General features: G+C 39.2%; 1 protein-coding gene across 3 annotated transcripts in view; it reads right to left on the bottom strand.

Moving 5' to 3' along the window:
• Positions 1-23,445, bottom strand: part of LOC120873872 (SEC23 interacting protein) — a 38,454-nt gene extending 15,009 nt beyond the window's left edge. For all 3 annotated transcript variants that reach the window (XM_040254874.1, XM_040254876.1, XM_040254875.1), the window contains exons 1-12: positions 23,203-23,445; positions 18,932-19,464; positions 16,578-16,800; positions 15,406-15,599; positions 12,483-12,572; positions 10,020-10,140; positions 9,343-9,432; positions 8,341-8,482; positions 6,742-6,950; positions 6,055-6,173; positions 5,505-5,657; positions 3,835-3,930 (exon numbers count right to left, since the gene is read on the bottom strand). In XM_040254874.1, the coding sequence (XP_040110808.1) occupies positions 3,835-3,930; positions 5,505-5,657; positions 6,055-6,173; positions 6,742-6,950; positions 8,341-8,482; positions 9,343-9,432; positions 10,020-10,140; positions 12,483-12,572; positions 15,406-15,599; positions 16,578-16,800; positions 18,932-19,464; positions 23,203-23,365 (2,133 nt within the window). In that variant the 5' untranslated portion in view covers positions 23,366-23,445. The remainder of the gene's footprint in view (positions 1-3,834; positions 3,931-5,504; positions 5,658-6,054; positions 6,174-6,741; positions 6,951-8,340; positions 8,483-9,342; positions 9,433-10,019; positions 10,141-12,482; positions 12,573-15,405; positions 15,600-16,577; positions 16,801-18,931; positions 19,465-23,202) is intronic.
• Positions 23,446-23,696: the final 251 nt, after the last annotated feature.

Below are 23,696 nucleotides of genomic sequence, written 5' to 3'. Positions count from 1 at the left end.
GTAAACTTAAGAAATTTATTTCTCCAACATGTTTATATTCTTACGTCTATATGAAGCCATTGACAAGTTTTCCTCAAAAACATTCTGTAAAGAACACATTGTGGTACATTCATACAGTGGAATAACTACTCAGAAATAAAAAGAAGTAAACTGCAAATAAAACTACAACTGCATGGATCTTAAAAACACTATTTTGAGTAAAAGAAGAAAGATACAAAAGAATTTTCAGTGTTGGTTCCATTCATATAAACTTCTAGAACAGGCAAAACTATTCGATAGTGATCAGATTCAGAAGAGGAGCTGTATGGCAGGAGAAGCTGATTAGAAAGAAGCATGAGAGAACTGAGTGACAAAAATGTTCAATTTCTGGTTTTGGCTGGTGATTACACAGGTGCAAAAATTGTCAAAGCTTATTGAACAGAACACTCAAGATCTATGCGTTTCATAAATAAGTCAGTAAAGAAAATCTTTGGGAGCATCAACAGAACAGGTGTATCGCTATAGTAATGAGACAAAATCCGCCCATGTTGGTTTGTGATCGCACCCCAGGACAGCGGCAACAATGTCAGGGGAATGTGAATGACCGTCACGGTGGATGTGCTGACTTCCCATGGACATAGGTCTCAGTGGTCCTCACTCCCCAAGCTGTGAATGCCTGGGTAAGTCTCTGTTTGAACATCACTGACAGTGCCTAAACCCAACAGCTGGTCTAACTGCTCTTGTCCATCAGTGAATTCCAAATACTAGGAAACCTGGAAACAAGTCCAACTGGTTAATTCAAAAGATGATATACAAAGGAAAGCTCTCCACCAGCCATCTGGGAACTGATCCCACCATGAAGGTCCGGGTTGGCCTTGTTATCTCTGCCCTTTGGAGACACCACAGGATTAAGCCTAAAACACAAACTGAAGAATGTGACCAATGTTCTTCAGTTTAAATTTGCTTTCTTGCTTCAAAGTACCTCCCATTATAGTCATACAACTTAACAATCTAAATTGCTAAGAAAACGGTCTAAATAGATCCTAAACTGTCCTACGCAAATTGTTGTTTTGTTTCCCTCTTAGACAGAGGCAGTAACTTGAAAACAAAGTGAGCCAACATACACATACTTGACAGTCAATATTCCCAGCACTAAGAATTATTTCTTTTCAAAGGAAAATTATTAAGATGGTTTACAAAGGAGAAGGAAAATTTCAGGTCACAAATACCTCATCTCCTTATTAAAAATAACAGGCAACTTTTCAGTTACAGAAAATCGACAGGAGGAACCATTTTATCTCATTATTGACCCAGCATAACCTTGTTAATCATGAAAACCAGAGCGGTCAATGGTAACACATCTGAGAAAGCATCACGGTTCATTCAGAGGCAATTGTTTTTGAATTTAAAAAATAGGATGACTTGATAGGTTTTTACCCCTTTCAAAACATTCTTATAAGTGCCATAAGTGATACAGCCAAGCTACTACAGGAGCCAAACCAAACTCCTTCTAGAGACTTTTCAAGAACTATAGACAGAACACTTTTCTTTTCTTCCTTTTACTGAAATATAAAATCAAGGGCAGATGCAGGGCCTGGAAATCTAGCTTATCATTTTGTTTCTCTGTTTCTATAGGCCTGTGCTTCACTGACGTGCATATGCAGACACACGTGCTTACATGTGGAGAACACAGGCTGGTGTCCACTGTGGACACACCTGTGGTGTCCTGGCTTTGGTGTGACCACTGTGCTCACCAGAGATGCTGCCCCTCTACTCAGTCTTCATCATCACCTTCAGTCAACCATCACAAGCGCTATCCTGTGTCTAACATGTGTTTTCAGTCGCACCTTTCTTTTCCATTTTCTATTACACCCCAACCATTTCCGAGTCGCTGCATAATTACAGTGACTATGCTGAGATTCCCAACAGCCTCTAGCTTCACCCCCTTCCAACTCCACGCCCACACTGTAACCAAGTGAACTCTAAAACACCAGCCCACTCATGGAAGTTCCCTAACTGCTCCACTGACCCACAGCGGTGGCTCTCACACCGTGTCCCTTAGAACTGACCCAGTGGCTTTACACTGCTGCTAAAATGTGGCCCAGTTCTCTCTCCCTCTCACGCTCTCTCACATACACACATATTAACGTAAAATTCAGGTTGATAATGATGTGCTCCATTAAGATTTGCTCCAACTTTTTCTTCCTTTAGTACTGCGTATCAGCCAGTAGGCCCTAACCAATAGCAAAAGACAGAAAATATTAATGGAAAAACCAGGAAGGAATCAATGTCTAAAAACTCATTTATTATTTATTATAAGCACATTCGCTCATGGTTGAAATTTTATAGGGACTTCCGTTATAGCTCAGTTGGTAAAGAATCCGCCTGCAATGCAGAAGACCCTGGTGATGTGGCTAATAGCACACAGCTTTAAATTTTAACATTTCTGAAGTAAAAAATTTAAAATTTAGACTAAATAAATGATTTGGTGCTAAATCATAATTTATGACAAGAATTAATAAGCAAGTCAGCATTTTATGGTGTTAGCTTAAAAAGCACCATTCCTTTCACGGCCATGAGAATACATTTGAGGACCAGCTGCCACTTCTGCCGTTTGGGCCTTTGGGACCCTCTTTCCTACCCTATTCTCAGTCCCCTTGCTGTTTCCACTGCAGAAAAATACTTGCCCCCTCCTGGAAAGCCATTTCCCCCGACCCCACCCCTCCTTCAGGTTCATTCACCAACACTTGGGGGAAGTGTTCCCTCACCAGCCTGTCCCTTCTCCCACGGCCAGGCCTTACCTGGCTCTGACAGAGCTGTCAGGGGACCAATACTTTCTCTGTGGTCAGATCTCCCGCTCTAGCTAGACCACAGACCTCACAGTTCATCTCGAGGTCCCAAGGATCCAGCACGTGCCTGATCCAAAAGACACACTCAGAAAATGCCAAACAACTCAACTACTTAGCTAATCACAACAGCTCTGTCCTATGACTTTATAACCGTATTACACATAAACGGGCATGTTAAGTTCTTTCCAAAGTAAAGAACCACAAAAGTTTAAATGATGGAAGGGTCAATGAAGACCATGTTAATTAATGTACAATAAAAACAAAATACCTACTCTAAATGCTACCAACTTTTCTAAGTTTACAGAAAATCTCTGTATAGTTAACTCAATGAAAATTAAACAAGTGAGTTATTCCCAATTGTTTTACTTCTTCTTAAATGCTTTTTAGTTGTTGCTGTTACTGCTGTGTTTTGGATTGCTGACAATTTTTGCTTTTTGGTTATTATTTAATGAGATGTATGTGTATGTTCTTTTTATCTCTTTAGATGGTGAGAAGGATTAGAAAGACAGAAAATGGGCTAATATTTATTGGCTGATTAGCTATATATGCATGGCTTCATCCACTCTGCAATCCTGTAAGGAAGGCATTATCACTCCCAATGTAGAAATGAAGGAAACCAAGGACCAGAAAAGTTAAGCAAATTGCTCATGAATATATAGTTAATGAGTAGTTGAACTGGAAATTAGGGTCACCAGCTCATCTATTTATCTAGCACTTATTCAATGTTGCACTGGGAAATACGCAAATACCAATTTAAAAACTGAAAGTCCTTTAACCTGAACCTTGATAATCCCCAGGAAAACCAGGAATTGGAATTTAATTAGAATTTAAACCCTGTTCTGGCTGACTCCCACGTCTGGGCTTCCATCAACTCGATTACTGTTCCCTTGGGCAGGGAGCACAGTAACTGGCCTAACCATAATGGTATGAACAAAAATTTCCAAAATATAAACAAGCTAGTCAGAGTTAAGTTGTGTTTTCTTTTAGGAGCAGAAATGAACCTTACCAGTTTGACAGCTTTATGTTTTACAAAGTTAGCTATCTTCTTTCTGGGTCCAAGCGGTATCCCCATTTCCTTCAGATCATCCACTGTACACATAAGCTTTAAAAGAAAACAGACAAGCACATTAGTCAATCTAATGATACATGAACTGAAACTGAAAAAAGGAAATTATGAAAAGAAACTGTATCATCTAAGGTAATTAAATATCCTAGTCAACTTAATTTTTTTACCCCCACCCTCAGTAATTTTTAATTATGAACTAATTTAGGTGGTAAAATCTTCAGCCTCCACATCTAAATCATTCTCTTAATTTTTAACATGCACGGCTGTTCAGTATCAGAAGTTATGTTAAGTATAAAATAAAGTCTCCTCCCTCCACCCGCCCCAACCACCCAGTCCTCTGAGCAGACACTGCAGGCACTTGCTCTCCATCCAGAGATATCTTATGCGTACACGGCATCCCGTGTTTTTCCATGTGTGTGATTTATACGCATCACCAACTCAATGGACATGAATTTGAGCAACTCTGGAAGACAGTGTAGGACAGGGAAGCCTGGGGCGCTACAGTCCAAGGAATCACAAAAAGTAGGACATGACTTAGTGACTGAACAACAAACCTATACACAAACAGGTCTGAATTTTGGTCTTTTCATGTAACAAACCTTAGAGATTGTTCCACACCACTCCCTCTGGCACTGCCCCGTTCATTCAACAGCTGGGTTCGCCACTGTGTGCATGCACCATAAACGATTTCACTGGCACTCTACTAGTGGACACAGGTGTTCCTAAGGAGCTGCTATCACAAACAGTGCTACAGTGAGTATCCTTGGAAATGCTCCTATGTGAGAATTTTTTCATAGGAAATACCCTTGGCAGTGAAATTGCTGGGCTAAGTGTATGCATTCTTTGTATTTTAAAAGATAGGACTTCCCTGGTAGCCCAGTGGCTGAGACTCCACGCTCTCAATGCAGGGTGCCCAAGTTTGATCCCTGGTCAGGGAACAAGATCCCACATACTGCAACTAAACCTGGTGCAGCCAAATAAATAAATATTTGAAAAATAATAAAAGATATTGTTGGACTGCCCTCTACAGAGGTTGTACCAATTTATGCTCTTACTCCAGTATGTATCAGTACCTATTTCCTGTTATCCCAGCCACACAGTGTATGAACATCAAACTCTTAATATTCTTGCCAAACTGACAGGTTTAAAAAAATCTCACTGCACTTTTAATTCATATTTTTCTTGAGTTTCCTGATAAGAAGTTGCTTATTTTATTTTCCATATACATCTGTTCACATCCTTTGCCTATTTTCCTACTGTGTTGGTGGTTTTTATGTAGTTAATTTGTAGCAATTTTGAATAATAAGGAAATAAGTGCTCTGTCTACAAGTGTGCTCCAAACTGTCTTCTTAACCTATCACTGGCCTTTAGATATTGCTTACGGCACCCCCTACTACACAATTTCTTTTTCCTTATGGCTTGTGGGTTTTGTTTTACTTAGAAAAGTCTTCCCAGATTATTTTTTAAGTTCTCCTGATCTTTTTCAATTTTTTAAACATTTAAGTCTCTGCTTTCATTGTGATATAAAAGGGTTTAAATCTTAATAATTTTCCATCTCATACACAGGAAAAACAGTTTCAGACAAAAATGAATCAAACTATCATCAGTACCAGAGATTCCATATCAATCTTTTCCTTTTCAAAAGTGCTAACATATTCAGAGAGACTAAGTGCTTCCAGAGTTTCTTGCAAAGTCAGGACTTCTTCATTTTCAACATCAAGGTCACAAGACTCATCCAACGTCAGCTTTGGCTCTTCGGGTATCTTTTTAAAAAAAAGTTGGGAGAACATTACAAAATTCAGAAAAACTCCCATAAAACATCTTCCGATCTATGGAAAAATCTTAATTCTGCTCCATACATAAATCCTAATTTTTAGTAGTTTGTTATTCCAAATTTGAATATTCAGAAAATTACTGAAATTACTAAATTTGTATGCTCTCATTTCCTTATAATAATTTAATTAACATTTTTTAAACAAACCATAAACATTCTATCACATTTAAATGTATAATCCATAAGGAAGACAAGTGAGAAACTCAAACGAGCTCTGTGGTTCCATCATACTTGTAAACCTCAAGGAGTTTTGTTACATAAAATCAGTTCAGATTTTGAAAAGCTCTTTGGCTCAAACTCTAAATCTAGATGTTAGTGGGCCATACCTGCTTTTCCTGAAAATGTGGTTGCTTCACAACTCCATTAGCAACAGCAAAAGGCACAGGAGACTTTGATAAGTTCAAATCTTTTTGATTAGACAGGATGTCAAACAATATTAAAGAGCCTTAAAAAAAAAAAAAAAAGGCATTTTGCTTTGTTGTTTTATAATGTATTAGGTGCTTCTATAACATTAATTAAATTCTCCTACTCTTACTGTTCAAAGTCCCAAGTGGAAGTCACATAAAGTTAGATGTTCATCAAGATCTGATAATCAATATTCTTGAATAGCAGAATAAATTAAAATATAAAGCAGTCCTGCTGCTGCTAGGTCGCTTCAGTCGTGTCCGACTCTGTGCGATCTTATAGACGGCAGCCCACCAGGCTCCCCGTCCCTGGGATTCTCCAGGCAAGAACACTGGAGTGGGTTGCCATTTCCTTCTCCAGTGCATGAAAGTGAAAAGAGAAAGGGAAGTCACTCAGTCATTCGACTCTTAGCGACCCCATGGTTATTCCTAGGCAACAGGAAAGGTGAATAGCAAAAGGCAGAATGTAAACTCAAAGCATTCACTTCTACCCTTTATAAAACTGAAAATCTATAATTCTAGATCTCTAATGAACCATGTCACCCACACTGAAAACAGTGATGACTCAACAAAAACTGTACTTTAAATGTGGAAATTTAAAAGTTTCACCTAAACTATGGCCAGCAACGGAGACCCCGCCTTTGAAGTCCGGGTTCCGACTCATGAAGAGTGCATACAGACGGTTTATCTCCAATCCCACTTTCTCCACAATCCTCTGACAGTAGGTGGGGCTGTTGTAAAATAAAATGTCTAGCAAGGTCTCATTGGTAAAGTGACGAAATCGACCAATACTTGGTAAAGTGATTTTCTTAATATTCCTGTTTAGAAAGAAAAAAGTATACTTAGTAACTACCTTAAATATGAGTTTATGAATCCTGAAAATACACTGAGAAAAAAAAACTCACAGACTAATTATGAGTTGATTTCAGTCAGAGGTATTGTAAATAAATCAAGATAAACCAAAAACATTATCAACTTGTGTCTATAACTATCCTGTGAATTTGTGGATTCTCTAAAGTCATCATATAAAATAAGGCCAAAACAAAGATCTTTATTTCATTTTTAAAGAGGAAAGCCTACCTTTTTCTTCCAATTTACTGGAAATCAGGATACTTGACAACAATTGTAGGTGGCAAAGGACAACAGAGAATGTGGCAAGAAACTAAGAAAGGAGTTTAAAAGAATGAAAATCTTTCCTGATTTGAGTTGGTCATATTTCAGGACACAGCACAGCACACTTTAGGAACACCCAGAGAGAAAGAAAACAGCCCCGTAACAGGGCCTCAGTTCAGTTCAATCGCTCAGTTGTGTCCGACTCTTTGAGACCCCATGGACTACCGCATGCCAGGCCTCCCTGTCCATCACAAACTCCCAGAGTTTATTCAAACTCATGTCCACGGAGTCAGTGATGCCATCCAACCAGCTCATCCTCTGTACAGGGCCTCACATGATAAAATATTCGTAGGTTAGTTTTATTAAAACATGTGCCCTGAAACATCATGACATTCACTAAAATCCAAGTATATTATCAGCTCTGTGTCCCTAGAAGAAATACTTCCTAAATCTGTGGTTCCCAACTGGAAGCAATCAAAAATGAGTGGAGGCCTTTTTAGTTGTCACAGTGCCTGGTAAGTGCTGCTGGCAGTTAGTGGCATTTAGACTAAGGATATTAAATGGCCTACAATACACACAACAGTCTTTCATGACAACTGTCCTGCCAGAAGAGTCTCCACTGAGAAACAATCATCTAAACCAGTGATTCTCAACTAGGGGCAACTCTGCCACCAGGGCACCTCTGGCAGTCACTAGAGACATTTTTGGTTGTTAAATCAGAGGTTAGGTTGTATTACTCTTATCTGGAGGGTAGAAGCCAAGGGTACTGTTCAACATGCTAAAATGTACAGGACAGCCCCAGGTCTGAAACACTATAGGAAAAAAAAAATGCTATAGGTAAGTATTTTAAAACCAGTTTAACTTTCTTAGATTCTTTTAAATATTTACAACAGAAATATACACACCACATACATACATACATACATAATTAGGCATGCACACATACAAAGTAGCATATAAGCTTAACAGTGCAAATACATAATCAAAGCTTTTTAGTGTACTTGTTGAAGTCATAATAAACTACTTTATATGATAGTTTAAAATTTGAATCTAAGCTTAACTAACCTGAAAACCAAGTTATCAAAACTCACAAACCTGTCAACACCTGTGGCATCTCCACCCAAGGAACTGTGCCAGTGAACTGGAAGGAACTCCACTCTGCTTACTTTCCGATCATCTAAAGATTTCTTGAAATGTGTCTGCAGCAATTTTAGAGAAACCACCCTAAAATCATCCACTTAAAGAAAAAAAAAATCAGGGAAGACAAATGTACTTGATTAAATTTTGCTACTTTGGTAAGCAATCAGCCATCACCTCAATTATATCAGTATTTTTTGTAACACTAACTTTTCAAAGGAAAAAAAATGACAAAATTTAGTTCAGAAAAGAAAAAAAAACCAATCTTTAAGAAGTTCTTCCATTATTTTACAGAAATAGATAAATGACTGAAAAATATTAGCTCAACTACCACTACTGGCAGGCAGAAATGCACTGTGGGTAGACTCAGGAATCAAATTAACCTGTTCCAGAACCTGCCAGACTGAGACACAGGAGAGGTTAACTCATACTCTGGGCCTCAGTTCCTTACCTAACAGTAAAGATGACAGTAACAGCACCTATACCTCAAGAGATTATTATGAGGGTTAAATGATACAAAACATGCAAGATACTTAGCACATTCCAAATATTCAATAAATATGAACTATTACTACAAATAAAAAAATAAAATTCATAGCTTTTTATTTATGTAAAACAGGCAAATTCATAGTTCCTTTAAACAACTTCTCACAACTAATTCACCAAAAATCAGTTCAACGTGTAGGTGTTCCTAGTAGCTGAAAGTGTTCAGGTAGAGGGTGTCAGAAGGGCTAAATTATTTCCAAGATCCCTGCTCATTCTTCACAGTCTAGGACTTTACGAGTGACAAATGTCATAAGATTAAAACAAGTACAAATTAGTATTGCCCAGTGATCAGTTCAATCTCTTCTGACAGTACATCAGCCAACAGTATACAGGTGGAAACACTTTAAAATAAAGGCTTAACGTTCTTCTAATAGTTTTCAAATCATTTCATGAAATAAAGTGACTAACACTTACCACATTCAATAATGCTTCTGAAGCGCAAGTCACACACAGGTCCAATGCCATGGACCATGAACACCAAATGGTCAACCTGAGGCATTTCTCCTGCAAAAGACAGACAGACATGTACACATCCATACATACAAACATACACAAGCTAGAGACTGGTTTGGGTTTTATTAAACAAGTAGCAATATTCAATAACCCTTTTGTCATCACAAACTTGCCAAAATTAGATGAATAAAGCTCAAAGTCCATCTTGGCATAAATCAGTGAACTAGACCAAGGAGTGGAGAAAGCAGCTCACTGGAGAAGCTATGAGCCAATGACAACCATCAGTTTTGTACCTCTAGAGGCTCCATAACCTTGTCATTTCTCCAGAACTGCCCAGGGCACTAAGCCCCATGTGGAGAAGCAATCTGCCAATATAAAACTTACAATCTTTTTCAAAAATCCTTCTCTTTGTTAGATTTATACACACTATAACGAACATTTTCAAGCTAAATCCACTATTTTACTCTGATTATTTCATTTAGATTGTAGATTGATTCAATTATTTAACCTGAATAATCATTCAGATTGTTTCATTTCATTCAAATATGGCAGGTAATCCTAATAACTGTTTGCTTTTCTCATCATTTTAAAGTAGAAAAGTTTAAAAATGATCTTGATCCTTAACAAATTATACACACCATCAGGAATTTCATCAAGGTTATCATCAATTCCACGCTTTACAACCCTAGGCCTTGTCTGTCCATCTTGTGTGGTCCCCCATTCATCAGGCACTGAGGAAGGCTGGAACTGAACAATAACCTTCAAGATACAGAAAAGGATTATGACAGAGCTCACTACTAAATCCATTTCCACTATAAATTAATTTATTTCAATACACAATAAACTACTTTATAGTATAGCTTATAAATCAAGTACTTACACTGCTCCTCCAAAATCAGTTTTCTAGCAGTCTTGCTGGTGTTCAGTAACCATTAAGATTAAGCAAGTCAATACCATTATTTCCAATGCTTGTTTTGAAAAATAGTACAACTAAATGAGAAGTAGTTTGTCTTGATTTAAAAATATAACAAACTTTCAGGTTTACATGTAAGAAATTAAAGAAAAGTTACCTGCAGTAGAGGAAATCTGTTTTATAAACACAAAATCCTCTAAATAACAAAGTGCAAATTCAATTTCAATGTCAAAAACGGACTTACCTATCACTTTTCAGGAAGACATACACTATTCTGTTAAATCAACTGTATTAAATTTAGTCCAGTGTCATATGGAAAAATCTCAAACAACCTAATCTACCATCTAAAGGAATCAGAAAAAGAAGAAAAAATGAAGTCCAAAGTCAGCCGAAGGAAAGAACTAATTAAGATGAGAGAGGAAATAAATAAAACAGAGACCAAAATAAATAAGAAAGAGCAATGAAACCAAGAGCTGGTTTTTTGGAAAAAAAAAAAAAAAAACAAGATTGATGAACCATTAAGCAGGTTTACCAAGAAGAGGACACAACTAAACAAAATAAGAAATGAAAAAGGAGAAATAACAACCAAAATTCAACCCATTCCTGACAAAGCTCTCATCAAAGTTGGTACAGAGAGAACATATCTCAACATAACAAAGGCCATTTATGAAAAAACCTACCACTATATCATACTCAGTGGTGAAAAGCTGATAGTATTTCCTCCAAACTGGAAACAAGACAAAGATGCCCACTCCTGCCACCTCTATTTAACATAGTATTGGAAGTCTGGCCACAGCAATCAGATTAGAAAAAGAAACAAAAGGCATCCAAACTGGAAGGGAAGAAGTAAAACTATCACTATTGGCACATGACATGACACTGTATACAGAAAATCCTAAAGTCTCCACCAAAAAACTATTAGAACTGATAAATGAATTCAGTAAAGTGGCAGAACACAAGAATTAATATACAGAACCCTGCTGCTTTTCTATACACTAATAATGAACAAAAGAGGAAGAAAAAGAAAAATTTCTGCTTAAAATCTCTTCAAAAATAAAATACCTAGTAATAAACTTAAACCAAAAAACTTAAAAGGTCACAACAGTTCTAATTACACCAGCCAAGATATGAAAGCAATCCAAGTGTCCATCAACAGACAAGTGGATAAAGAAGATGTTGGACAGACACACAGATACAGAGAAATATACAGACACAATGGAATATTAGTCATAAAAAAGAATGGAATTCTTCCATCTCCAGCAACATGGATGGACCTAAAAAACGTGTAGTGAAATTAAGTCAGAAAAGACAAATACTGTGTCACTTACCTGTGGACTCTAAAAAAGAAAACAAACTAATGTATATAGGAAAACAGAAAGACTCTTAGATTTAAAAAAACAAAAAAAGAAAAGCGGTTTAACAACTAGGGAGAGGGAAAGGAGTAACGCAAGATAGAGGTAGGGGATCAAGCGACACAATCTGCTATATATAAAATAGATACGCTATAAGGATATATCGCACAGCACAAGGAATTACAGACACTGTCTTGTAATAACTTCCAATGGAGTATAATAATCTATAAAATTACCGAGTCACAATGCCGTACACCTGAAACTAATATATTGTATAAAGCAACTATACTTCAATTAAAAAAGTAAAATGATACTTTAACATCAACCTCTCCCTCCCCCCAATAAAAGAGAAAGAATGTATTTTTACTGTAAAGGTTGAAACAAACCACTCTCAAGGGCAAGGTAGGCAAACTATTGCCACAGGTCAAACCTGGCCTACCACTCATTTTTATAAGCAAATGAAAATACTGAAATATTGTTTTAATTGAAATATTGTTTGTTTTATTGAAAATAGCCATGCCCGTTGGTTTACATACTGCCTAAATACCAATACACTTTCAGAGACTACATGGCCTACAAAGCCTTAAATATTTACTCTCGGACCCTTCACAGAAAATTCTGCAGACCTTGGGTCAAATACAAAAACATTTAGCTAATGTGCTACCACAAACAGAAACTTAGAGAAATTTAAATTTCATTTATTTTTCTATCATCCATGCAATGCATTTGTTATAAATATATCCCTACTATAGAATAAAAATGAACACTTATCAAACACATTCAGCAAAATAATAATTTTTTAAAACCTAAGCATTTTAATATCTTAATATCACTACCTTTGGATTGTGCATAACAATTGTCTCTCCACTTGGAAACTCTAATCTTCGGTGCCACTGATTTGTGGTTACAGCTTTCTTATATTCAGCCTACAATGGAAACAATATACAATCCAGTAAGACAAATCTGTGTCACATTAAGAGAAAGTGTGGAAGAAAATTATTAACAATGATAGTAATAAAAATAACAATAATGGCAGATCTCATATACTAAGTGATTATCAAACTTAACATTTTACATACGGTACCTCATTTGATCAACTGCTTTTAATCAGCCCTAAATAACATTATCCCCATTACACAGAGGTGAAAACTAAAGTTTAGAGTTGTCTATTAATTTCTTTGTTATTGTTGTTCAGTTGCTAATCTGACTCTTCGCAACCCTACAGACTGCAGCACACCAGGATGCCCTGTCCTTCACCATCTCCTAGATTTGCTCATATTCATATCAGCTGAGTCAGTGATGCTATCGAACCATCCCATCCTCTGCCTCCCCTTCTCCTTCTGCCTTCAATCTTTCCCAGCATCAGGATCTTTTCCAATGTGTCAGCACTTCACATCACGTGGCCAAAGTATTGAAGCTTCAGAATCAGTCTTTCCAATGAATATTCAGGGTTGATTTCCTTTAGGATTGACTGGTTTGATCTCCTTGCTGTCCAAGGGACTCTCAAGAGTCTTCCCAGCATCACAATTTGAAAGCATCAAGTCTTCAGTGCTCAGCCTTCTTTATGGTCCAGCTCTCACATTCATATGTGACTACTAGAAAAATCATAGCTTGACTAGACAGCCCTTTGTTGGCAAAGTGATGTCTCTGCTTTTTAAGACACTGCCTAGGTCTGTCATAGCTTTCCTTCCAAGAAGCAACAGTATTTTCACAGCTACAGTCACCACCCACAGTGATTTTGGAACCCAAGAAAATAAAATCTGCCACTGCTTCCACTTTTTCCCCTTCTGCTTGCCATTAAGTGATATGACCAGATGCCATGATCTTAGTTTACTGAATGCTGTTTTAAGCTAGCTTTTTCACTCTCCTCTTTCACCCTCTTCAAGAGACTCTTTAGTTCTTCACTTTCTGCTGCCATTAAAGTGGTATCATCTGCATATCTGAGGCTGTTGATGTTTCTCCCAGCAATCTTGATTCCAGTTTGTGCTTCATCCAGCCCAGCATTGAGCATACTGTACTCTGTATATAAGTTAAATAAGCAGTGTGACAATATACAGCCTTGTTGTACTCCTTTCCCAATTCGGAACCAGTCCACTGTTCTATATCTGGTTCTAACTATTGCTTCTTGACCCAAACACAGATTTCTTAGGAGACAGGTAGGGTAGGCCGGTATTCTCATTTCTTTAAGATTTTCCAGTTTGCTGTGATCCACACAGTCAAAGGCTTTAGCAGAAGCAGATGTTTTTCTAGAATTCCCTTGCTTTCTCCATGATCCAACAAATGCTGGCAATTTGATCTCTGGTTCCTCTGCCTTTTCTATATCCAGCCTGTACATCTGGAAGTTCTCAGTTCACGTACTACTGAAGCCTAGCTTGAAGGATTTTCAGCATAACGTTACTAGCATGTAAAATGAGAATTGTATGGCAGTTTGAGCATTCTTTGGCATTGTCCTTCTCTGGGATTGAAGTGACATTTTCCAGTCCTGTGGCCACTGTTCAGTTTTCCAAATTTGCTAACACATTTGATATAGCACTTAAACAGCATTAACTTTTTGGATTTGAAATAACTCAGCTGAAATTCCATCACCTCCACCAGCCTTGTTCATAGTAATGCTTCCTAAGGCCCAACTGACTTCACACTCCAGGATGTCCGGCTCTAGGTGAGTGACCACACCATCATAGTTATCCAGGTCATTAGACCTTTTTTGTACAGTTCTTCTGTGTATTCTTGCCACTTCTTCTTAAAGGACCCCCTTCACAGATCACAGCCCTGTCCTGGCAAAGGGGCTTGCATAATTCAGTGAGGCATGCCATGCAGGGTCACCCAAGACAGATGAGTCAGAGTGAAGAGTTCCGACAAAACATGGCCCACTGGAGGAGCAAACAGCAACCCATTCCAGTATTCTTGCCAGGAGATCCCCATGAATAGTATGAAAAGGCAAAAAGGGACAACAGACAGGTTTACTAACTTGTTTGTGGTGTGGTTTCACAAGTGTATGGATATGCCCAAGCTTTCTGAATCATATACATATCATAAATACGTATAGTTCACTGCCTGTCAATTATACTTCTAATGCGACCTGAAGCCCACTTGACTTCACACTACACGATGTGTGGCTCTAGGTAAGTAAACACACCACAGTGGTTCTCCAGGTCAGTAAGATCTTTCTTGTATAGCTCTTCTCTATGTTCCTGCCACCTCTTCATAATCTCTTCTGCTTCTGTTAGGTCTTTTTCATTTCTGTCCTTTATCATGCCCATGTATGCAGACAAATTAACATTTCAAATATTTACTCAATTATTAAGAAAATTTTAACAATGAATTAACACTATTATGTAAAGCAACATTAACCACCAGTTTTAAGACAGTTAAAAAGTCTGACAACATATATTCCTATCCTTATGTTTATTTTCATAAATGCTTTTACTGAATATTAATTTGAAAAACATCCATATGCTTGGCATATATCAGTAGCAGCAGATCCCAGCAGCCTAAGTTCTTTTGAAGGTTTGATGCAATATGTTATTATATTAGATCTGTAATGTTCCCCAAACAACACTGTATCTTCAGACACCAAAACCACAATTAGCACTTCAAGAAAAATGACATTACTTAAAAAGTAGTCTTCTTTGTGCATTGGATCAAGATGAGGTGTCCTGTAAATAAAGTCCACTCCCCTGTGAGAGGTGGTACATGAGGCTCCAATGTATAGAGGCCATGTGTTTTAAAGAAAGGCATAAAGGAACAAAGCCCACGTGCCTCTAGCTTCTCGCTGAACTCCTCGGTATAGGGAATGAATCTGCTGTCTGTGTCACCTTTGTAGAACCAAGTACAGCGTCTCACTTCAGCTGGCTCCTCGTCCCAGTACACGGCTTTCCGCATCCGGTCATAGAGGTAGACGTCGTAGCGCCCTCCATCAGTGCCAAGGACCACGCTCTCAGGGTCTGGCTGGACTGGAAAACAAAGCCCACACTTTAACTGAACAGCTACAAGGTAGATCTAAAAGTAATAAATAATGAATATGGTGACTTGTCTAACATTAAAGACAAAAAACAAAGCTCATTTCTATTCAAAAACAGAATTTTAAGATTAGTCTGTGCTGCTCAAAATGATGACTCTCTTAAATGGAGAAGAAATAACCAGAGTAAAATATAAAAGCATCATGAAATAATTACAATAACTGATAGGCTTTTTCTCTATGTATCAAACCAGCAAATTCTCCATAAAGAATAGGTGATTTTTAAGTCCTAAGATGAAATATCTTTAGGATAAACAAAAAAACCTATTTCTATAGTGAAACTTCTCAGAGTCTTAACCTCCTATTCCTGTGCACCACCTCAAGAGATGGATGTTCTTGCTCCAGGAAAAAAAAAAGAGAGAGAGAGATGGATGTAGTTATAGCATTTTTAAAACTCTTAAGGAACAAGAGTTCCATAGAAAATGCTTTATAAATGCCATATGAAGTGTAAGTGGAAGTCACTCAGTCATGTCCGACTCTTTGTGACCCCACGGGCTATACAGTCCATGGAATTCTCCAGGCCAAAAATACTGGAGTAGGTAGCCTTTCCCTTCTCCAGGAGATCTTCCCAACCCAGGGATTGAACCCAGGTCTCCTGCATTGCCCTCTAGCTACAAAAAAATAAAGGAAATAAGAAAACAGACACCTGGATTATATGAACTACTCTATTTCTTGGATTTAAAATACCTTTAAACAAAAACTTATTAAAATATGTCTTCAAATACCTTATTCAAATAACCCAGAACTTAAGAATACAGTGTATTATTAAAAGTATCATCACCTTAAGGTACAGAGGCTGGTGAGGGCTACAGGATTAAAGAAGATGACATTCATGAAAAGGAGGCCATGGATACTTACTCCTCATTCCACTCTTCCTCAAATCAGATACAAATGATGCAGGACCCACACTTACCTGAATTATAGATTTCTTCAAGATTCAAAGAGTCAAAGACACTGAAAGGCATCCATAGTTGTTTGTATTCTATCTCCTTGCAGTAAAACCAGTGGGGCTGGACAGGTTCATACTGGTTTTGAAGTAGAAAAGGAGGTGGCGCTTGCACAGGGGGTCCCGCAGGTCTGCCAGGTGCCTGCTGCTGGACTGGTGGGGGCAACCCTGCCTGCGCTGGAGGAGGGATCTGGGGGGGACAAAAGACAGGACCAAAGGAACAATTCTGTGTATGCTGCAGACCCAAACTGCCATTAGTAATAATTATTCTTAATATTTCTCTAGACAGTTATTTAATAACTAAGCTCCAGAGCAATTTAAATTTTTTAAAAAATATAACAAAACCCCACGCCAGCTGGAAAGTGAACAGGGCTTTCTCACACTGATGGCAAAGTAAACTAATACATTTATAGAAATCAATCCAGCAGTACACCGCCTATCATTTATTTCATCTTTAAGACACGCATAATCCTCGAGAATTCTGTGGCAGTCCAGCGGTTAGGACTTGCTGCTTTCACTGCTAAGGGTCTGGAGTCATCCCTGGTTTGGGAACCAAGATCCCACAAGCCATGAGGCATGGCCAAAAATAAAATAAAATAAAAAATAATGCATGTTCCTTGACCTACCTATTCCATTTCTAAGAATTCATCCTAAAGACTTAACTAAAAATTTACCTACAAGGATTTATAACAGACAATCACTGGATACAATCCAAAGACCTACCAGAAACCTGACTTTAAAAAATCATCTTTTACTCATATACTGGAATTCTCTAGAAAGATTAAAAATGTTTTAGAAAAAAATCTTAACATCTAAACTATGTGGACATAAAACACATATATAATGCTTACCAAGGAAAAACTATGTTTATCTAGAAAAAAGATCAGACAGACATAAAAACTAAAAACAAGGTTTTCTCGTGGCAATTTTTACTCATTTGGCTATTAGTCATTTCTCAAATTCTGTGCAGTAAAAATACTTTTAAAAGCAGAATACAATTTTTTTTAATTTTATTTAAAAATGATTTCAAAATACTCCACCAATGTTAAATTTACTGAGGTTGATGACTGTGGTCAAGCAAAAGAATATTCTTATTCTTAGGAAATATTAATATACACTAACATATCTAGGAGTAAACAATCATAATGTATGTAAGTGAAAGTGAAAGTTGCTCAGTTGTATACAACTCTTTGCGACCCGATGGCCTACACAGTCCATGGGATTCTCCAGGCCAGAATACTGGAGTGGGTAGCTGCTCCCTTCTCCAGGGGATCTTCCCAACCCAGGGATCAGACCCAGGTCTCCTGCACTGCAGGTGGATTCTTCCCAGCTGAGCCACCCGGGAAGCCCTATAATGTATGTAACTGATCTGCAAATGTTTCCCCCCAAAACTGCAAATATACAGCGAGAGAAAGGAACGGGGGAGGAGAGGATGCTCCCACACATGTCAGCGTGCATGTTCACGAAGGAGAGAACAAATGCTCAGGACAGGGAACCTGGGTTAGAGTACTGGGTGTTCTTTGTCCTATTTTTTATTTTTGCAATGGTTTACTTAAAATTATTTAAACATTTTTAATCAGAACTCTTCAAAATTTCATCAGCAAACAAGTATACTTACATTACATGCTACCAATCTGCTGAAATCCACAGTTACCAAGAGTTTGTATACTGGTATGATTTAGACTAGATGGTAAAATGGAGCCCATTCTCTATCACCACTGACTACAGTACCACTATCCCTGCCACACTGGGTTCTTAACTCTTCCTTTCAATCATTTCCCTTTTTCTGATTCAGTTCACTTCCCTTTGGAAGTCAGCTGAATAATTAGTGGGGGTGGGGGGTGGGAGGTGGAGGAAGCATAAAGGAATTTCATAAAATTTACCCAAGGCAAAAGTTATTCCATCATCTGTCTGAGACAGTCTGTCTAGATTCAAACTTTATAAATGTAAATAAATTATTGGAGTAGTCAATTTTAGTCCCAGCAACTGAGTGTTTTGATTGGACAGTATAATTTAAAAAAGAGAAACTGATAACAGTTCCTTCAACTCTCACATATCTCCAGACGACATTTGTTATTGGTATCTTACATTAAATCTGGTAATACTGACATAAGGTTAATGCATTAAAATAAATTATCTCCATAAATAGAAAAATATAACCTAAGACATGAACCATTTAATGAGCTTTTAAAAGACTGTTTACTTCAAAACATATAGCTTACAAAAAAAAAAAAAAGTCTGAAAATAATTTGTCATCAAAACACAGGTAAAAATGAGAGGGATTAGAATTACAGTTAATGATATAAAGCATGTCTTCATACCGGCGGCAAAGATCCTGGAGGCACCTGGTACATCTGAACGGGGGGTGCGGAGGGCGGAGGATGGGAGGGATGAGCTGGCGTCTGGCACTGCTGCAGCTGTGGTGGTGCAATGTAAGGATTAGCCCTGCTGCTTACGGCCGTGTGGCGATATGGATTGTATCCTTGTTGGGGCGTTCCTTGTGGTGGGCTCCCAAAATTCGAAGGAGGGAGATTACTAGGCTGAGAAGGCAGGTAAGGATTTATTCCCATTTGTGAAGCAGGTGGAGCACCAAATTGTGCCTTCGAAATGGATGATGAAAATGCATTCGACACATCTTGGGATCCAGTTGTAAAAGGCAGAGCCGTTGGGGGCTTGGAGTAGGCTGATTGTCCAGCTGATGCTGCTGCAGTTGTTAACGGGGACTGTCCAATATTCCCAAAAGGATCACTACTACTTGATACCTGAGAGAAGTAACTAAATGTCTCTGGGGTAGATGTGTGAGCAGAAGTCTGCCCAAGGAAGCTGTCCTCCTCACCCACATCGGTGGAATCCTCTGCAAGGGAACAGGAGGGCACATGGTTTAAAGGGATGCTGTCACTCTGTGGACAAGATACTATATGGCAGGTCTAGCAATTATACCTCTGATTTTGTTGTTCAAACTTACATTCCTGCCTTAAAGACAATAATGAAAAACTTTTTTCTTTGAAATGAAAAACTAGAAAATAACAGTAAGAAACAACAAAAGGAGGGAACCCTTGCACTCATTCGTAAGCTCACCTCCCAGAGACAAGCACTGTTAATGCCTTTAATATGTTGATACATACCTTTCCATACTCTCAAAATAAATAGAAATAGTTATGTACTATTTATTTGGTAGACATGTAAAAATTATGTAGACATATTTGCATATAACCCTGGTTTCCTGCCTTTCTGCAGATTCTTTACCATCTGAGCCACCAGGGAAGCCCATATTTGTATACAGGAGAATTTTTCAAAAAATGGAAACAAAATTTGTACCTACTAGTTTTAGATGTTATTTTGAATGATTTTTTTTCCTAGTAAGAAACAATTCAAACATTATTCTGCTACCCAAATACACAGAACTTTATGTATACAGTAACAACAAGAAGCTAAAGTACAGATATTAACTCTGTTGACAAGAAAAGGTATGTCAGGGCTCTTACCTACAAAGCACTCATTATACAAGTGAACATGAGGTGCTGGCATTCCCGAGGCAAAGTAGGTCAACCATTCACTACCATCCCTAAAACCACACAGTATCACAACCAGGTAATCGTCATTAGAGAATGACAATCACTAAAAAAAAAAGTCATTTCTAACAAAGGGTAGGTCTCTCACTTCCCTTTGCCAAACTTGATCTTCACTGTTGGTATTTTGGCACCAAACTATATTATTTTATTCTCTCTTTCGCTACCAAGTTGTAAAATAGTATTTTCCTTCTACACGGCCTAAAAAGTCGTCTAGTTTTCCTTAGAAACTCTTATGAGTCCTTAGCTTGGAACATCACCTTTCTCTTCCTAACCTTTTCTTTCTCCCATCTCAACCCCTTATCTTCAAATCTCTCTAATCTCCCACCACTGGAGGCACAGAGCAGATCGGAACGGTGGACCCCTTCCCAACACACAGGTAGGCTGTGGTCCCTTGTCCTTGAAACCTGCCAAAGTGTGACCTTTCAAGCTCTGAGCTCCTTCTTGACCTCTGCTGCTGAATGTGGCCTTCAGCTGTTAGGCTGCTCCCAGTTATATTTCACACATCAATTTAACTGAGATACTCCACTATTCAAAATACCCCTCTGAACTGTTTCTTCGTAATTAAAATATCACTTCCTGAGCAAGGCCCCCTTTCTGCTTTTATCATTCTACTTCTCTGATACATTTCCGGTTTCTATCCTCTCTCTCCATTCCCATGAACCTCACCTGGACTCAGACTTCAGTTCATCTCTCAACATCTGAAAGCAGGGGGAAAACCTCTGTGGTGTCCTTCATCCTTTAAAGCAACTTGGGATCAATCTGATACAAGAAACTTTTCTCTGATTAGCATCATTTACAAACAAAATACTGATCTCAACAAGCTGCCAGTCTCACCTCAGGGGCACTTTATAATTACGTGTGGACACCTTTGGCATCAAGACTCATATCTCTAATAAGCGCCTGTATACTTGTGACACTCCCAACTCTGTCCCAAACTGAGACTGATCGTATGTGTCCCAGAACCTATTTCCCAGATGCTTCCTCAGTACTTTTGGCAGGTTCAGACGCATACAACTCAAGCTGAATAAACTTCGACCATCATCTTAACTGTCCCCCTTCACGGGCTCCTTTTACAATCTCACTACCTCAAATTTGCAGGTTTCTCTCACACCTCCAGACTTTTACAAATGCCTGTCTCCCCAGACTTCCTAATTTCTATGTATCCTTCAACACTCAGCTCAAGAATCACCTCCTCTGTAAAGTTCTGAAGGTCTAAGGGATGTCCACTCCCTGGTCAGCCAGCCTGACAGCCACGGCTCTCACAGCAGCCTATCAATCCCTCTTTCTAGCCATCACAAACCTGGACCACAACTACTTACATAGCTGGGAACACCATGTCTGTAAAAGTGTGCAGTCACTGGGGACAATGCTATCTGCTCCTCTCTATCTCTCTGACGCCTGGAACAGGGCCTGGCAAACAAGCTGCTCAGTCCAGGTTTGCTGAGTGAATGAAACTGCTTCCTGTATGCTTCTTTCACTGACAGTGATTCATCGCTGCTTCCCATGCCATCGGTTCTCCTTTTGTCTCTGGAAATTCACTGAATGGACTTCTAATGATCAAATCTTTGTTAAAGGCAGAAAAATATTTGTTAAAGAATTTTAGTTCTAAAACTAATTTTCTTATTAAAAAATAAACCATCTCCAAGAAACAATAGCTTTCAAGACACGTTAAGTTACACTGTACTTGACAATGAAGATGTTAACCATTTACTGACAGTGACAAACAAAATATTATAAAGGAGCAGGGGCATGAACCAAACATTTGTGAAGCAGAGGATGGTAAGAGAATCCCATGTAGAGCCGTATTTATTCCTGCAACCTCCAAAAGCATTCTGCTCCAGCCATGCTGGTCCTCCAGCAAAAATGGTAATGTGGAACCTTTCAGCCACACTATCAAAACAAGACAAACATATTCCTAACTCCCACCCTTTCATTCATTCAAGTCTCTATAGAAAACAATCTGCCTACAGCATACCAAGATGTGTTCTAGGTATAAGCTCCTGCTCTCTCATGGAGAGAGTGGGACAAGCTAGTGGGACAAGACAAACAAAGACGTGGACATGTCAAGTGGTAAGCACCAAGAAGAAACGTGACACCAGAGAAGGAGAACCATTGTGTACTGCTCCGGTTCGCCCTTTCTCACCTCTCCATGAAACTTTCCTTGGTCCTCCAAATAAGAATAAATTACTCAAGAGAAAAATATTCACTATTTCCTGAGGAGCTATGTGCTGGGCACTAAACAAGATCCTAGAAATAAAAAAGTAAATAAGTCATAGCTGCAAACTTCACACAGCTCACAGTCCAAATAAACAGGCAGACATGCTAACTTTACAAACGTTTATGCAACATGATGTGCCAGACGCTATATTCAGTGCTTCACAAAAATCAATTCAATTCCCATGACAGCCCTGGGAGGCTGTACATGTATGGAAAACGAAGCACAGAGAGGTGAAGTAACATGCCTGACATCACACAGAAAGTTACTGCCAGGGCTAGGGTTGGAATACAGTCGGTGCTCCTAAACACCAGCTCTGGGTTATGCCGCATAATCATGAAAATGCAAGCTCCGCAGACACTAATAAAGATACGTACAAAGTGCTAAGATGAACACAAGAGTGGTACCTAAGAACAAGCAAGAGCTTCTAACAGAAAATGAGGCACGGCCTTGAAAGATGACTGTGTTCTATACCTCTGCTTTGCAAGTACTACGAGCCTATCCTAAGAGATAGTCTACTGTACCCGAGGAGAGGGGGGACTAATTTATTTTACCTTCCCTGCAAGCACCTGGCTATGTTTAACAAAAACGTGAGGAGTGGCCAGCACTTGAACAGTCCCTTTAACGAAGAGCTTGGCCCCCGCCTCCAAGACCCCAAAGTCCCGAAGCTACTCAAATATGGCCACTAACTGCCCTGACAAGGTAGCAGAGGGTCGGATCCAGGCAAAGAAAAACCTCTTGTCCGACCCGTCACCTCACGTCCCCCGCCCACACTTGCCCAACCGGATCTCCATCTGCTTACTACCTCCGGGCAAGAGCAGGGAGGCCGAGGCAGCGGCGGCTTGGGTGACTGGGATAAAGGGCACGCTGAAGCTGAACTCCGTGGCCGAGGAGGAGAAAAGTAAGTTAGTGCCCGACGAGGAGGCCGAGGCGGCGCCACCGCCACCGTTAGGTTTCCTCTCGGCCATGGCTGCGGCCCACCGTCCGTTACACGTCTACGGGCGGCCGGTGCGGAAACACCGGCCGGAAACTGAGCGCAGTCGGCGCCAACACACTTCCGCACTTGCGCACAAGGGCCGGAACTCCGGGCGGCCGCGCAGCTTCCCTTTGCCTTCGCCAACGGGGCCACCAGAAAGTAACATGGCGGCGCCGACCTCGCGCCCGGGTCCTAGCACGTAACAACCTCGACCATTGCCCGGGCGGGGCCGGAGAGGCTGGGGCTGGAGCGTGGGAGATGGGGTGCTCCTGTTTGTGAATAAAAGTACGAATCGACAGTGCAAATCTCGGGTTGCGGGGGGG

Source organism: Oryx dammah, unplaced genomic scaffold (assembly GCF_014754425.2).
Source record: "Oryx dammah isolate SB20612 unplaced genomic scaffold, SCBI_Odam_1.1 HiC_scaffold_14, whole genome shotgun sequence".
NCBI classification, from domain to species: domain Eukaryota; kingdom Metazoa; phylum Chordata; class Mammalia; order Artiodactyla; family Bovidae; genus Oryx; species Oryx dammah.
This window is presented reverse-complemented; position numbering and strand designations above follow the sequence as displayed.